Below are 17722 nucleotides of genomic sequence, written 5' to 3' on the forward strand. Positions count from 1 at the left end.
GCAGTTTTTAGAATGGTGTCACTTTTGGGTACTTTCTATCATATAGACCCCTCAAAGTGGCTTCAAATGTGATGTGGTCCTAAAAATAAAATGGTGTTGTAAAAATGAGAAATCGCTGGTCAACTTTTAACCCTTATAACTTCCTAACAAAAAAAAATTTTGGTTCCAAAATTGTGCTGATGTAAAGTAAACATGTGGGAAATGCTAGTTATCAAGTTTTTTGTGTGCCGTATCTCTGTGATTTAAGGGCAAAAAAATTCAAAGTTGGAAAATTGCGAAATTTTCAAAATTTTCGCCAAATTTCCGTTTTTCTCACAAATAAACGCAAGTTATTTGAATGAAATTTTACCACTAACATGAAGTACAATATGTCACGAGAAAACAATGTCAGAATCACCGCGATCCATGGAAGCGTTCCAGAGTTATGACCTCATAAAGGTACAGTGGTCAGAATTGTAAAAATTGGCCCGGTCATGAACGTGCAAACCACCCTTGGGGGTGAAGGGGTTAAAGAGATGTGTTTTTAAATCACGCTTAAAAATGAGGGGGCTAGGTAATAGTCGGATCATTTGGGGGTAGTGCATTCCAGAGAACTGTCACAGCATCGAAGAAGAGGTTCGGATTATGGAGGATGTTAGTCTTAGGTCAGTTTCAGAATGGAGGGCACGTGTAGGACGATAGACAGAGATGAGGGAGGAAATATTGGAGCGGAACTGTGTAGGATTTTGTGGGTGAGAGATATGAGTTTATATTGTACTAGATGGAGGCCCGATGCTATCGCATCGGGAGGGCGATAATGTCACGATGGGGCAGGCTTCGCAGCGTTGAGAATCTCTCCCACCCATGTGCTCACCCACCTATCCACTCTCTTTCCCCATGTGCTGACTTCTCCCGTCTGTGCTCTCTTCTTTGACCTGTCTACCCCATGTGCTATCCCCCTTATCTGCTGTCTCCTTCCTGTGCTGTCCCGTTTGACCTGTCTCCCCCTGTGCTCTGTCTCTCTCAGCCCTGCGCGTTTTCTCTCTCCCCATCTGCTGTCTTCTCCCCTCATTGTCTGTGTCTGACCGTGTACAGAACATACCACAGCTCATCAGCTCATGGGCAGGGGAGGAAGCAAAAGACAATACTGACATTACAGCAGGAGATCACAGAGGATACATTTTGTGAGGTAAAATATTGTTTAAAAAGAGTCAGTGAAATATTTTACCTCTCAAAATGAATACTTTGTGATCCCCTGCTGTAATGTCAGTATTGTCGGCTGGTACCACCAGCAGTTTCCTTATTGAGACACCCATCACTTGGGTGTCCCATTATGGCGGTCGTTGAACTTCCGCTGCTTGGAATTCTGGGATCCGGACACATCTGGACTTAACAGGATGTGAAGACATTACAAGGTAATTGTCATGATCCAGGATGGGGTTTGTCTTTTGCCCGTCCTGGTCAGAGAGGGGTTAATTGTTTCTGCCTCTCTCTGGCAGAGGACGGCTATTTAATGCTCACTTGACCTAGGTCCGGTGTCAGTTATGCTCCTGCCCTCGGCTGAGTTAGTTGACCTCGTGCGTATGTGTGCCTTGTGCCTGATAACTTGTTGCTTGTTTGTCTTTTTGATCCGGTTCTGTCCCTGTTATGAGTTCTGCCTGTCCCTCTTGTACTGCGCTACCTCTCTGTGTATGACTCTCTGCCTGTGACTTGACTATTCTCTGCTCGTCCCTCTGGTACCGCACAGCCCTCTCCGTGTACGAACCCTCACTTGTCTGACCCGCGTTTTCCTCTCCTCTACTAGTTTTCCCTGCAGTAGGTACATTACATCATCTGCAGCAGTAGGACGCTAAGCCCCGCCCCCTGCAGTCACATGATCGTAGGTCCTGGGACTCCTTACTATTTTCAGTGCCGCAGGTCCTGTCTGCTTGAACCATCACTACAGTATTGAACCCCGCGCTCTCCCATAGTGTGGGTAAGTCACCCTGCTCTGCGTGGCAGTTTGCCGACGCTGACAGGGTCCTGACATTAGAATCCTGACAATAATTATATAGATTCTGTAGTGAATGAGCAACCAGTGTAATGACTGGCACCAGGTGGAAGCATCGGTGAAGCGGCTGGACATAAATATGACCCTGGCTGCTGGATTCAGGACAGATTGGAGGGACGAAAGCTCACTTAGAGGGAGGCTAATCAATAGAGAGTTACAGTAGTCCAGATGAGAAAGAATACAAGCGACAGTAAGAGTTTTAACAGTTTCAAAGGATAGAAAAGGTTGGATTCTGGAGATGTTTTTAAGATGGAAATTCCATGAGCGAGTGAGTGATCGGATATATATCTTGTAGATTGTGAGCCCTCGCGGGCAGGGTCCTCTCTCCTCCTGTACCAGTTATGACTTGTATTGTTTAAGATTATTGTACTTGTTTTTATTATGTATACCCCTCCTTACATGTAAAGCGCCATGGAATAAATGGCGCTATAACAATAAATAATAATAATATAGGAAACAAAGGAAAGTTGTGTGTCAAATATAACCCCAAGAAAGTGGGTGTGCTGCTTGGGGGGGGGGGGAGTTATGGTTGAATCCTCCAAGGTAATTTCAGTGTCAGGTAGAGTTAGGTTAGTAGAGGGGAGAAACACAAGAAATTCAGTTTTGGAGAGATTCCGTTTCAGATAGAGGGAGGACATGATGCTAGAGACAGTGGACAAACAATCCTTGGTATTTTGTATTCGGGTGGGGGGTGATGTCAGGGGAAGAAGTGTATAATTGCGTGTCATCAACATTTAATACTGCATTGTGACTGATGCAGGAGAAATATGTGACCAGCTACAACGTCCATCAGGGATAGCACCTGATTGCCTAGGGGGTTCATCAGCAAAACCCATGTCAAGCATTTGAAAAAAAATGTTCTCCATGAAATACATAGTTTCTGCTATTATTACATTATTACGTAATGTGCAATGTTCATGAAAGAGACATCAACATGGGAACAGCATATTTTAACATATACATTTATGAAAACATAACTTATCTTATAACAGCTGGGGGTCCAACAGCTGGAAAAAGCAAAACATAGCACCCAGCTATTACTGGCAGTCCTATAGATAATGAATCTACCATGCGCTCTAATTAAGACAGGGCTCTGTAATTCTGGGAAAGCCCCTTTAAAGACAAGTCTTATTTCTGTATTTGATGTGCTACTAGAGAACTAGTAAAGCCAGCATCAATCAAATCAAATCAATCAAATCAAATTTATTATCGCCAAGTACATATTACATATATACAAGGAATTCCTTGTGGCAAAGAGGCAACATAATATATAACAGATACAACAAGTAACATCTAACAAGACAGATACAGTATATAGTCTACACATGACGATTTAATTGTTGAACAGAGAGTGGATAGAAGCTGTTCATATGGCGGTTGGTGCTGCATTTGGGGACTCTGAAGCGACGTCCTGAAGGGAGTAGTTGGAATGAGGAGTGTCCCGGGTGAGAGGGATCGGATGAAATTTTCAATGCGTGGGATCGAATACTCTTATCATAAAGATCCTGGATTTTAGGCAGGGGGAACCTATAATTCTCTCTGCTGTTCTGAAAGTCCTTTGTAAGCGGAGTTTGTCATGCGCAGTGGCTCCCCCATAAACCAAGTACTGCATTCCTGTGCTGGTTAAGATCTGTACATAATAGTATAAGTGACTGTGAGCTTACAACAGTAAGAAAAATAGTAAGCCACAAGCTGCAGACTGTTTCATTGATGTGTTTCCTCATGAGGAATTCTCTACGTGGCCGGAATCATCTGTCTGAAATGAAAGCCAATCATCAATATTAAGCACATTACCAATTAATAGATTCCTATTGAATTTTCAGTGCAGTTAACATGCTCGGAGAGGAGGATTGTGAAGCTCAATACACTGCTGCAGAATATAAATGAACTGTCTAGACTATATGAGGATGAAACCTATGAAGAATCAAATAAGGCATTAGTGGAGTTTATTGGAGGTGTTTGCATAAATTCACATTAAACACCTGAAAATAGCAAAAAATGTATCACAGTAGAACTAGTACAGACTAATTACAGCAGTGCAAATGGTTTGTGATTGTTAGTTGTACCCATAGATATACAGTATATATATATATATATATATATATATATATATATATATATATTAATAAGATACTGAGTCACCTTATAATAATGCAAAAACAAATGTCCCCAACCTTCCAGTCCCCATTAAAAAAAAATCAAGGCATTGCAATTAGATATTTCACAAAATTAATATTAAATAAATAATTTTCAAAAGTTAGCAAAGTTTGTTACTACTCATTAGATGAACATTGTCCAAACCACTTATATTGGCAGCATTGGCCAACAGTCCAATGTGCTAAGCCAGCCATACATATTAGACAAATGTTGTCCAAACCTACTGATATCGACAGGTTCAGCCAACGTGCATGGGACTCCATTGTGGGAGTTAAAGGGAATCTGTCACCCCATTTTCGGCCTATGAGATTCTGTAATGCTGTAGATAAGCCCCCGATGTAACCTGTAAGAGAAGGAAAACAAGTTAGATTATACTCACAGGGGGTCAGGGGCGGTGGGTGTCGCGGTCCGGTCCGGCGCCTCCCATCTTCATACGATGATGTCCTCCTTCTTACTTCTGCCGCATCTCCTGCACAGGCGTACTTTATCTGCCCTGTTGATGGCAGAGTAAAGTACTGCAGTACGCAGGTGCCGGGAAAGGTCAGAGAGGTCCGGCGCCTTCGCACTGCAGTACTTTACTCTGCCCTCAACGGGAGCCGCAGCAGAAGTAAGAAGGAGGATGTCATTGTATGATGTAAGATGGGAGGCACCGGACCGCGACACCCATCGGACCGGACCAGATCCCCGGGTGAGTATAATCTAACTCGTTTTTCTTATCTTTCAGGTTACATCGGGGGCTTATCTACAGCATTACAGAATGCTGTAGATAAGCCCCTGATGGCGGTGGCTGCATCTAATAGGCCAAAAATGAGGTGACAGATTCCTTTTAAGGTTCAGGCTTTGGACTGCTGATCCTTTTGTTCTCCTGAAGATGTACTGGTGGTTCTCTTATAGAGAACACAGGGGCTTGACCAAGCAAGTGCTCTTGTGTAAGGTAGTGACAGTTGAGATGGTTGCCGGTAAGATCAGTTGAAACAAAGTTTTATTTAGCAGACAGCCATGTATGGCAGGCCTTAGTGAGAGTTGTACCTAATGGAGAAAAGGATCTGTTTGCTAAATTTCGACATTATAAATTAAGGCTATGACAAGTTACTGTGTCTGAAATGTATAAGCCTGTTTGAAGATATTCCTTTCTACAGACTGTTATATTTTCAGTACGGTGGCTCAGTTATTAGAGCTGTTGCCTTGCAGCGCTGAAGTCCTGGGTTGAAAACCCACCAAGGATCTGACCCAAGCATCCACCAAGGACAACATCTGCTTGTTCTCTCAGTGTCTGTATGGGTATCTCCGATTTCTTGCCATGCTCCAAAGACATACAGATAGGGAATTTAGATTGTGACCCCAGTGGGGATGCTGATCTCTGTAAAGCCTGCGTCACACGTAATTATGTCCCAGCGATCCCACCAACGATCCGACATGGAAGGGATTGCAGGGACATCATTAGGCTGATCGCTGGTGAGCTCTCACATAGACAGCCCCAGCGATCAGGACCAGCGACGCTGGTTTCTAATGTAAACGTCGGGTATCCAGGAGCCGCGGCTCCTGGATACCCGCTGTTTACCTTGGAAACCGGCGTACACGCTTGTTTCCAAGGTAAACATCGGGTATCTAGGAGCCGCGCGACACCTGGATACCCACTGTTTACCTTGGAAACCAGAGTGTACGCTGGTTTCCAAGGTAAACAGCGGGTATCCAGGAGCCGCGGCTCCTGGATACCCGTTTACATTAGAAACCAGCGTCACATCGCTGGTCTCTCACTGCCACACGCAGCGATGCGTGCTGGGCAGCGGGAGACCAGCGATGGAAAAACAGCCCAGGCCGCTCGAGCACGATCAGCGATAACCGGCAGGGGGGCTGGTCGCTGATCCCCGTCACACACAGCGATCTCGCTGGCGAGATCGCTAATGTGTCACAAAATCAGCAATCTCGCTAGCGAGATCGCTCTGTGTGATGGGACCCTAACGCGTTGTTGAATTAATGGTGCAAAATAGGTGAGTAGAATAAATAAATATTTTTGATTAATAAATATTTTGGTGGGGGATTCCCATTGTTTCTCTGCTGTTGAGATCCAAAAGATGTCTATAGTACAGTATATGCTGATTTTACAATTTAGTAATTTTACCTATGGAGAAAGGCAGCACAAAAATATATTTACTTATTATCTACAGAAAATTATTCTTCTGTAAGTCTATGAAATGTTTGAGGTGGATTAGCACCAACTTTACATAAGGTCTTGCTGTATATTTGATATGTGTGGTAAATCATTTTTTCTTTCTTTTCTAGACTTATTTGAAGAATGTCTCCCACTGTTCATCACCAATTGAAGAAAATCGATTTGAAGTTACCTCGCCAATACATCGCCTTGATTTATTAATGGGCCAATTTAACAATGTGTTGCTGACATCCATTTCCATCTTCATTCAAGGTGACCTTACCATAGCTAATCTAGGCACTTCGGAGGGACGCTTCATACAGGTAAACTCAATAGACATTATATTACCAATTTACAACAACCAAAGAATAAGAGTGTGCTAAAAGAGAACTATATAACCTATAAAGGGAATGCTGCAATCGAAATAAAAGTTTAAAATGGTTTATGTATTAAATAACTTTAAGAAATAGATAATCTTTCATTCATATAATATGTAAAAAAAATTCCAGGGAATTAATCAACACAACAAACAGTTGAGAAGAGGGATTGGGTATATGGATATGTAAACAATGGAAGACTCAATATCTGATATCAATACAATTTGAGATTGAAATTCATGTGTAGAATTGTTTAAGTGGTTACAAGTAGATACGAGAAAAATTCATATATAATATATATATACATAATGAATATATATCTATAATATAACCGTGGGAGCGTCACTCTGTCTGAAGCCTTTATAGACTGCGCAAGCACTACGCTCCGGCGCAGTCTGGCTCCAGACAGAATGAGGCATCCAGCGGAGAGGAGTGTGTATGGCGCCGGAGATGGCGGTACCGTACGCACTGCATACCGCGATTTCCGGTGCCATACTTGCATACTTACCTGACCGGGAGGAGCGTTGCCGCGGCGCTTCTCTTCGGCCGGAGAATGGGTCCGGAGTGCACGTGAGTATCGTGCATGTGTTTGACAAAAAGGAGAGAAAGAAATAGGCCATGAGCCTGAATAGGACATAGCATATATAATACAAATTTTATTAAACACAGCAAACAGCAAAAATTCTTAAAAACATTAAAAATGGTCACAATTGTGACACATACACAAATAATACAATGCTCATAATAGAGCAACCCACCTGCTACCAACTATCACCCTCACCGAGAATTATGCCTATACCCCTAGGTCCATGTAAACAGGATGCTCAATAGGAGAATTAGTAAGCCCACACAGGGCCGGCCCGAGAGATTACGGCACCCTAGGCGAAACTATTTTGTTGCGCCCCTACTATTCTTGGCAGTAGATGAAAACTTGGGATATAAATTTAGGAGCAAAATAAACCACAACAACAATGATTAATTAACTCTCTCCTAACTCTTTAATCTTCTGAGAAGTTGTATAGGACAAATATATACAAAGTAATCAATAACACAAAACAAAAATGACCATAGGTAATTAAAATTTTTGTTTCCTTGCCTTTTTTTTTTTAAAAAGATGACACTAAGTCACTGAGATTAATTTGTTTAGCAACTTCAGATTCTATCGAAATTGTTGCCAACCCAACCAACCTCTCTTGCGTCATATTTGCCCTTAAATATGTACACTTTTCTTTCCATCCCTAAAACTTTTTGCCTTTTGAAAAGATTTTTTATAATTTTTTCTATTTTTTCTCTGGCGCCCCCTTTGGGTCGGGGCCCTAGGCGGCCGCCTAGTTCTCCTATACGTTCGGGCCGGTCCTGAGCCCACACATAGGTAATATAGAGAATATGAGTCAGAAACACCAATAATATACAAATACAATGAAAAAAATGATGCAATTCCAACCCAATAATTACAAAAAAACAGTACAAGGGATAATGTAAACCCAAGAAGATGCTGATCACTATGAGGTGTACAAAAAAGTTAGAAATGCACACTAAATAGACCTCATATATGCGTAGAGGTACCCCAGCCCAAGATCAGGCATAGGGAACATCAAGGACCAGATCAGCCAGACCATTAGGGGCTACAGAGGGTCTAAGTGGACAGAGAAAATATCCATAACCACCCCAAATGATAACCACACATACAAATCAGCACAATGCAAAACCCATGAGAAGTGAAGTGGGGCAGGTAGAGCCAGTGACCCGACGCGTGTCGCCACTCTAGGTGGCTTCGTCAGGGGTCAGTATCGTGCATGGGCATAGCGCTATCCGGCGACATTTTACTGAAGACACATTTGCGTGTGTCTTCAGCAATATGGCACCAGACCGCACGGTATGGGCATGCACTCCTCCCCCAGCCTCAAGCAGAATGTGACAGCGTTGGAACACAGAGAAGAAAGGTGAGTATAATTTTTTTTTGTATGTGTGCTGTTTAATAGGGGTGAGGGGGACCATGCATACCAGGAAAGGTAAGCGAGGGGACCATGCACACCAGGAAAGGGGGGTGAGGGGACCATGCATACCAGGATAGGGCGTGAGGGGACCATGCATACCAGGAAAGGGGGGGTGAGGGGACCATGCATACCAGGAAAGGGGGGGTGAGGGGACCATACATACCAGGAAAGCGGGGGTGAGGGGACCATGCATACTAGGATAGGGGGTGAGGGGACCATGCATTCCAGGATTGGGGGGTGAGGGGACCATGCATACCAGGATGGGGGGGTGAGGGGGACCATGCATACCAGGATAGAGGCGGTGAGGGGAACCATGCATACCAGGATTGGGGGGGTGAGGGGGCCATGCATACCAGGATTGGGAGATGAGGGGTACCATTCATACCAGGATAGGGGGGTGAGAGGACCATACATACCAGGATAGGGGGGGCGAGAGGACCATGCATACCAGGATTGGGGGGTGAGGGGACCATGCATACCAGGATTGAGGGGTTAGGGGACCATGCATACCAGGCAGGATAGGGGGGTGAGGGGACCATGCATACCAGGATAGGGGGGTTCAGGAACCATGCATACCAGGATATGGGGATTTGGGAACCATGCATACCAGGATAGGGGGGTTCGGGAACCATGCATACCAGGATAAGGGGGTTCGGGGACCATGCATTCCAGAATAGGGGGGTTCGGGGACCATGCATACCAGGATAGGGAGGTGAGGGGACCATGCATTCCAGGATAGGGGGTGAGGGGACCATGCATACCAGGATAGGGGGGTTTGGGGACCATGCATACCAGGATAGGGGGTACGGGGACCATGCATACCAGGATGGCGGGGTGAGAGGACCATACATACCAGGATAGGGGGGTTTGGGGACCATGCATACCAGGATAGGGGGGCAAGAGGACCACGCATACCAGGATGGGGGGGCGAGAGGACCATGCATACCAGGAAAGGGGGGTGAGGGGACCATGCATACCAGGATAGGAAGGTACGGGGACCCTGCATACCAGGATGACGGGGTGAGAGGACCATGCATACCAGGATAGGGGAGTGAGGGGACCATACATACCAGGATTGGGGGGGTGAGGGGACCATGCATACCAGGATTGGGGGGTGAGGGGACCATGCATACCAAAATAGGAGGGGGGCAGCACATACCAGGATAGGAGACCATGTACCAATAAAAATGCTCGCCACCCGGGCATAGAACGGGTTCATAGCTAGTATATTATAATCTAAATGACTCTATCTTGATCTGATACTTGTATCTATTTTGTTTAAGAATTATATTTCCATCAATTTGGTGTATGTTATTAAGTATAAAAAAGTAGTATAATTATGCACGTGCACTTTTATAAGTCACTTTTTCTTCAATCTACTTATAGCCACTTAAAAAATTATATGAATGAATTATAAATTAGTGTTACCTGTTTGTCTGACCCAATTGTCTGTTGCATTGCACTAAGCACTTTAGTATGGCCAGCAATAGGTGTTTTTTTTACATTGTATTTAATTGAGTTGTACGATCATGGTATTTTTTCTATGCTGTATCTATACTTATCTGCCAAACTGTGACTCCTCTGTATATTTTGGCTTTAACCACAGATCACCTGTTCATCTTGTACTATGATAGTAGTTTAATAGTTGCCCTGATGCTTAATACGCTATTGTCTTATACAAAGTAGTGAGTTGCCATAAATTGCATGTAAAACCGTACAATGATTTTTTTTGCTGTACAGAGATTAAATCTCGTTAAGCTCATCGGGCGATCAGTAGCTCTTTTCTTTTTTTTTTTGAGACACTGTTGATGTGTAACAACATGCAGAATGTAGATAAGAGGATATCTAAAGGGTACTTCACACATAGCGAGATTGTTAGCGAGATCGCTGAAACGTCACAGGTTTTGTGACGTAACAGCGATCTCGCTACCTGTGACACATAGCGGCGACCGGCCCCCCGCTGCGATATCGCTGATCGTGCTCGAATGTCCTAGGCCATTTTTTGATCGTTGGTGTCCCGCTGGCCAGCATGCATCACTCGTTGGCGACTCAGAACTCAGGGACGCAGGCGTGATATTGCTTTGTCTTTTCAACGCCCCTCAGCTCCGATTGGTGGTCTCAAATTAGGATCTTTGTAGTGTTTCCTTTTATAGGTCAGCTATCAATTATATGCAATCATAACATTTAACATGTACAGTTGTAATAATCGCGTGTCCCCGTGTCAGTGACTGTGGATCCACGAATAAATAGCGCACTAGCGACTCAGACAGGGACGCTGAAGCAAACCGCATAGTGATAGCGCAGTAGTGGCCACCAATCGGAGCAGAGGAGCATGGAAAAGGCAACGCTGAAGCACGCCTATCGAGGTCTGAGTCGTCAGAATAGCTGCTGTGTGACAAGGTCCCAACGACCGCCGATGTCGTTATATGGATCGGTGTATCGTTGCTGCGTTGTTGAGTAGATCTGCCTGTTTGACAGCTTACTAGCGACCATGTAGCGATGTACCAGCAATCCTTACCAGGTCGCATCGTTGTCGGGATCGCTGGAGCTTCAGTCTTCCAATTCTCTCTAAGATAACTGGCATTAATCATCTCTTTCCAATGTTTAAGATGTCATCTAAGGTTTTACTGTTTGTAAGATTAAGCCACAACTTTTCACTTCTAAACACGAGTTGTAATTTGTTCATATTATTTTGCTGCTGTATTAATGGCATGAGTATACATATTAGTCCATCAGACCTTAACTAGGTCACACTCCATACATACTATATCTACACAAAAAAAAAAACAGATGAAATCTGGAAAGAAGGAGTGTCAATATTCAGGCTCGGACTGGCCCATAGGGTAACAGGGCAATCCCCCGGTGGGCCCCTGTACAGATCTGGGCCTCCAAATCCCCTGTATGAGTAGTACATGGCATAATTCTCTTGATTCACTCTGTACAGAAAAAAAGCAGCATCTCATCATTCATGAACCAAACTACCCAGTTTATTATTATATAGACATATAGGTAAATTTGTGAACGGGGGTACTGTAATATCTGTATGCAGGTGAAAAGTGGGGCCTCCCAAAGTCAATATTACTGGTGGACCCTTGGCACCCCTGTCCGACACTGTCAATATTCATGAGTCGGAATCCAAGAAGTACAGTTTCTCCTTGCGGAGATTGACATGTTAAGTATGTAGACATAAATTTTATTAAATTACAACATACTGTGGCTACGGAAAGAATTCAGACCCGTTTACATTTTTTGCTCTTTGTTTCATTGCAGCCATTTGTTAAATTCAAAAAAGTTCATTTTTTCTCATTAATGTACACTCTGCACCCCATCTTGACTGAAAAAAACAGAAATGTAGACATTTTTTCAAATTTATTAAAAAAGAAAAACTGAAATATCACATGGTCATAAGTATTCAGACTCTTTGCTCAGACTCTCATATTTAAGTCACATGCTGTCCGTTTCCTTGTGGTCCTCCTTGAGATGGTTCTACTCCTTCATTGGAGTCCAGCTGTGTTTAATTAAACTGATAGGACTTGATTTGTAAAGGCACACACCTGTCTATATAAGACCTTACAGCTCACAGTGCATGTCAGACCAAATGAGAATCATGAGGTCAAAGGAACTGGCCAAGGAGCTCAGAGACAGAATTTTGGCAAGGCACACATCTGGCCAAGGTTACAAAAGCATTTCTGCAGTACTCAAGGTTCCTAAGAGCACAGTGGCCTCCATAATCCTTGGGACCACGAGTAGTTTTCCTAGACCTGGCCGTCCAGCCAAACTGAGCTATTGTGGGAGAAGAACCTTGGTGAGAGAGGTAAAGAAAAACTCCAAGTAATGTCTGTACAGACAATACGGAAAGAAAGCAAGAGTCTCCAACATGGCTGCCCAGTTACATTTTTAATAATAAAAAATAAATAGCTACTTTATGTATTATTACTGTATATTATTATTCTCATTACATTAAAAAACATTATTTTGTGTTTATATAATTTTATTACAGGTATTAAAATGAAATATTAGATATTATAGACATGCCTCTTAATATTTTGAATATTATGGCTTGGAGATAAAGCTTTTTTTTCAATGCTTGTTGAATATAACTATTTGGCTTAATAGAATACCATGTTGATTGATTTCACAGTGTTGCAGATTAGGAAAAATTCATTAGGTCTATACTTCGACAGATGGTTTTAGTGAAAAGCCTGGAGATGTTAATAGTAGCATATTTAGTGGGATGTTTTGGCTCCAGAAGTGTTGGGGTCTGTCTTCTGCTTACTAGCAGCTCTTTATTAGACAGTGTGAATATGACAACGCAGACGGTAATATAGTTCTTGAGGCAGCTGCCAAGGAAAAAGAGGAAAAGAGAAACAATTTCACTTCCTTCCTATGCTGGACTTGGTGAAAAGCTTTACATGCTTGGTTTTTTCTGAAAAGTTGCAGCTGTTTGGGCCTCTCACATTGTTAGGGTCCGGGCTGCGGCTGGGAAACAGTGCGAGGAGTCCAGCTGTTGGGTGCAAAGTGAATCAGGTATTTTACAATGGGCTTTTTTCTGGAAAGCGTAAAACCAAGCAGCATTGCCAGTTAACATCACTCCTCCGCTGTGAAAAGAATGTCAGCAAGGTAATTAGATATTTCAGCAGAAATGGGAAAGATCCGTCAGATTTTATTTCAGGATGGACTGTAGGTTGGGTCACTTATTAAAGAGTAGCGGTTGTGTTCATTATCTCCGAGAACCAGAGCATGAAGCATAAGAAGCATCAAGAGATCGTAGACACAATGACAGCTTTCTTGCTCAATGAACTTTATGGAAATATTAAAACATGGTCTTCCAACCCCAGACTTGGCTTATGTCTCCTGTTCAATTGTTGCAAAGTAGAATTTGCTGTAATTCTACTAAATGCATTTCTTAAACTTAAAGGAACATTGATACACGTACCATGATGTCACTTGCCAAAGTTTTACAAGGGTTTTCCAAATCTTCCATTTAAATAATTAGTTCTTACCCTATGAATTCCCTACTGTTCCAGCATCACCACTCGATTGGTCCTCAATGGTGCCAGAAGTGGTGATGACACCCCTTATATCAGGAATGTGGCCACAGTCGCCAATTATCGGCCTGAGCAGAATTTTATCACAGTGCCAGAGAGTATGACCAAAGTGGTATAACAGGAGATTCAATGGGTAAATAATGCAGGTTTTTACTTTATTACATTTCCTCCCTTGTGAGAAATTTTGCAAAATCAAGGAAAATCCCTGTAAGTTTTGTTTCACCTTAGTGCAGAAGCACACATGCATATCAGCTATGCCAGGGGTACTGCCATGGTTAAGGGGGGTCACCAACAAGCCACCTTGTTTGCCAGGGTACCTAACACTTTGTACCATCCCCAGGTTACTAAATTACTATATTTTCAAGTGTTGTGAGCATCATTTAATTGTTGACAGATATGTTACACGAAATCTTATATTCCCAAATATTGGAAATATGGAATAAGTGTTTGATAATGTTACAGTTTTTCATTTACAGTATTTATCTACCACTACAGCCCCAATTCATCAAGACTGGCGATTTTCTCCCAAGCCCTGATAAAGGAGTATGGTGGAGTCAGACGCTACTGATTTACGAAGAAGTGAAAGTATCTTCATAAATCTTGAGTGTCTGGCACAGGGTTGAGCGCTTCCATGCACTGTGACCAAAATCTTACTCCAGTCACGGACTGGAGTGAGATTTATGACATATGGAATGCTACAGCTCATCGTGAATGCCCTCAATACGCGCTCTTCCACTTCTACTGAAGTGGGAGAAATAGGTGTGTAAGGCTATGTGCACACAGTGCGGATCCTCCCGCAGATTTTTCCGCGCGGATTTAACTAAATCCGCAGGTCATATGACCTGCATTTTTCCTGCGGATTTCTTCCTTTTTTTTTGCGGTTTTCCACCTGCGGATTTGTAGAATGGAGCAGGTGGAAAACTGCAGCAAAACCGCACAAAAGAAGTCACATGCTGCTTTTTTTTTTTTCGCACAAAAACCGCGCGGAAAAAACCACAGCATGTGCACAGCGATTTTTTTTTTTTTTACATAGGCTTTAATGGTACTGTACATCACCTGCAGTTCTGCTGCAGATCCGCAGCTGCAAATCCGCTGCGGATCCGCAGCAGAATCCACACCATGTGCACAGGGCCTAAATGCCAAAAGATGCAAAATTTTGAGGCACTTTTGAGTTGAGTCAAAATTTTGAGACTTTTCAAAACTTTTATGACTTTTTATTTTCGGGGGCGTATGCGCTTAGCCAAATTAAAAAAAAAATCTCCATTACTATGATGTGGCCACTAAAATTATTTTCTGTTTTTGCTTTTTAGGTGGTTGTTTCACGTTCTAGTCATGCTGAACCCCACGTTAATATTCCACTTGATACACATCCTATTTCTCCAACAGTACTTATCAATGAAACCTCCAAGAATAGCGGATACATCTTAGTTAGCGCAGGAATGAAGGTAAGACAGCACCAGTCAGAGTTCTCCGCTGTGACTGATAGCATTGCATACTCAGTATAACACAAGATTTTAGCTCTCAATAGTCTGCATTACTGAAACATCATAATGGATATGATAAAATACATTGTGATTGATCCGTATATGTCTCGACAAAATGTTTTATTCAAGAGCTATTTCTTTTGATATATTGGATTGCATTCATACAGTTAAAATGATTTTGTACTGTAGGTCGCTAATTTCTGCCATGGCAGTAAGTCAGGCATAAACCAATAGTAGGCTTATGTCATCACCACCCTCATTATCGCAGGAAAGGGGCCATTGTACTTTTTACTGTTTTTATATCTGATTACTGTGAATGTTACTGTGGCAGTATTACTTTGCAGGAAAATTCCACTATAATAAAACTCTGCTACGTTCACGTTCTCGATTATGTGAAATCAACAGGAGAACAGAACTATTTTAATGCCCCTGCATAGTGTAACATGGAGCACGCCAAGAATTCACACATAGCATTTTCTTGCAAGACATTTAAGAGGATTTTGGTTAGTGTTTTTTTTTTTACAATTGAAGGGGTTGTCTACCTTTTTTAAGTTAAATGCATGTATTTTGGGTTAACAATAATTTGTGCAATTAGGTCTCATTTAATATTTTTCACCGTTTGGCTTTTACAGGCTTTTTTTGCCTGCACATTCAACTTTAAAGGGGTTGTCCGGTCTAAATCAATAAGTCTGCAGTCACCTTGTTTGACTGCAGACTTATGAATCCCTCCAGCGCACGCACTGACGTCTTTTTCTAACCCAGGACCGGAGGGTATGTATGAGTTATACATACTCCCGGCCAGTGGGCATGGCCTTGCTTCCATTCACTTGTATGGAGTGAAGTCACGCAGTCTATTCAGCCACGCCCACTGGCCGGCCAGGTCACTAGATCGGGCACGGCCTCTCTCAACAAGTGTATGGAGTGAGTTCACGCCCACTAGTTGGGTTCTGGCCGGTAGTATGTATAAGTAATTCATACTCTCCGGTCCCAGGTCAGAAACCGTCTAGTGACACAGCTGGCAAGTGGGTGTGCCTCATTCCATACATGCCTTGGCCTTGTCCACTGGCCGGGAGTATGTATTACACCTACATACCCCCGATCCTGGGTCAGAAATCGGCATCAGTGAGTGCGCTGGGAGGATTCATAAGTTTGCAGTCATACAGAGTAACTGCACACTTATCGATTTGGACCGGACAACCCCTTTAATGCAGTCTGTGTTAATCAATCAAATGAGAGCTCAGAAATAGACAGATAAAAGAGTTACAAACTCTCCAGTTTGTATGTTTGGAAAGACCATCAGAACAAACTCACTGACAGATTCCTAGTTAATTCATTCTGCAGCCAGTAATAAAAAGTACAAGACAAAGGCAGTAGAAGGCAATCGGTTCAACAATTTTGCATGAAAACCAATTGCAAAAAAGAATTTTAGCAGCAAATACATGCTTATAAGTAAAAAAAATGTTCCCAAAGGTGGACAACCCCTTTAAGATATTTTTTATTTTGAGATATTATCACTACGTTGAGATGTTACTTGATAAAGTGTTTTTGTTTGAGCTATCTATAGGATTTTTTGTTTTATTTTATTTTTTTTTTCTATTTCTTCTTTCTAAAAGTGCACACAAGTAAGGAATCTATTCTAAGTGATTTTCCCATTGGCTTTTCTTTGTGAATTGAAGAATGCCAGAAAGAATGTATTTTTTACAGAGCCACAAAAAATATGTATAGCAAAATATATTATCAAATAATTGCAATAATGCTGTTAAAAATGCTCGAAGTGTTCAGTGTTTTCACAAGCAGTTTTTCAATATGATGAAGATTACCAAAACGACAAAAACACTGCTGTGCTACCAGTCCATGCATGTGGATTAGCCATGATGTCAGCGAGTGAAGGCACCATCTATTCACTTCTCTATATGTGTATTGCAGATAATAAAGGTGCCATTATTAGGACTTGGGTGTGAACAGCACAGGTCCTGCAGCAGTTGCATCTCGACACCTACATATATGAAGTGCGGCTGGTGCAAAGACCATTGTTCCACAAAACAGGACTGTTCTAATGAAGAATGGACTCAAGAAATCTGCTCTCCTGTCGTGAGCAAGGTAAAGAGTCTACTGATCACACTAGTTACTTACATACTTCAGATTATGGGGGACGTTTGCATTAGCACAATTCTTTTCTTTTCTGTATGCATATTATTTGTTGTAGACCATTTCCTCCCATATTATATGTTTCCTAACTTTTCCATTCTAAAAAATAATCTGTGTTGCTCACCCATATTACCGGGCTCTGACCTAAGGATCTGCACCAGAAATAGAAATGTAAGGCGCTCTTCATTTTTACATCCCTTAGCTAATAAAGTAAGGCTAGTTTCACACTAGCTTTAGGAACTCATACAGGAAATGTATACATCTCACGTTGCACCTAAACTGCACCGACAGACCCTACTAGAATATAAATGAAGGAACCTGCATGTGTGA

General features: G+C 42.4%; 1 protein-coding gene across 1 annotated transcript in view; it reads left to right on the plus strand.

The window, feature by feature from the left end:
- MET (MET proto-oncogene, receptor tyrosine kinase) overlaps nt 1–17722 on the plus strand; it is a 200772-nt gene that overhangs the window by 68670 nt on the left and 114380 nt on the right. The window contains exons 3-5 of the mRNA XM_073573343.1: nt 6470–6661; nt 15071–15205; nt 17171–17344. Coding sequence (XP_073429444.1) covers nt 6470–6661; nt 15071–15205; nt 17171–17344 — 501 coding nt within the window. The remainder of the gene's footprint in view (nt 1–6469; nt 6662–15070; nt 15206–17170; nt 17345–17722) is intronic.

Source organism: Dendrobates tinctorius, unplaced genomic scaffold (genome assembly GCF_039654945.1).
Source record: "Dendrobates tinctorius isolate UK_male_01 unplaced genomic scaffold, ASM3965494v1 ptg000035l, whole genome shotgun sequence".
In the NCBI taxonomy this organism is placed as follows: domain Eukaryota; kingdom Metazoa; phylum Chordata; class Amphibia; order Anura; family Dendrobatidae; genus Dendrobates; species Dendrobates tinctorius.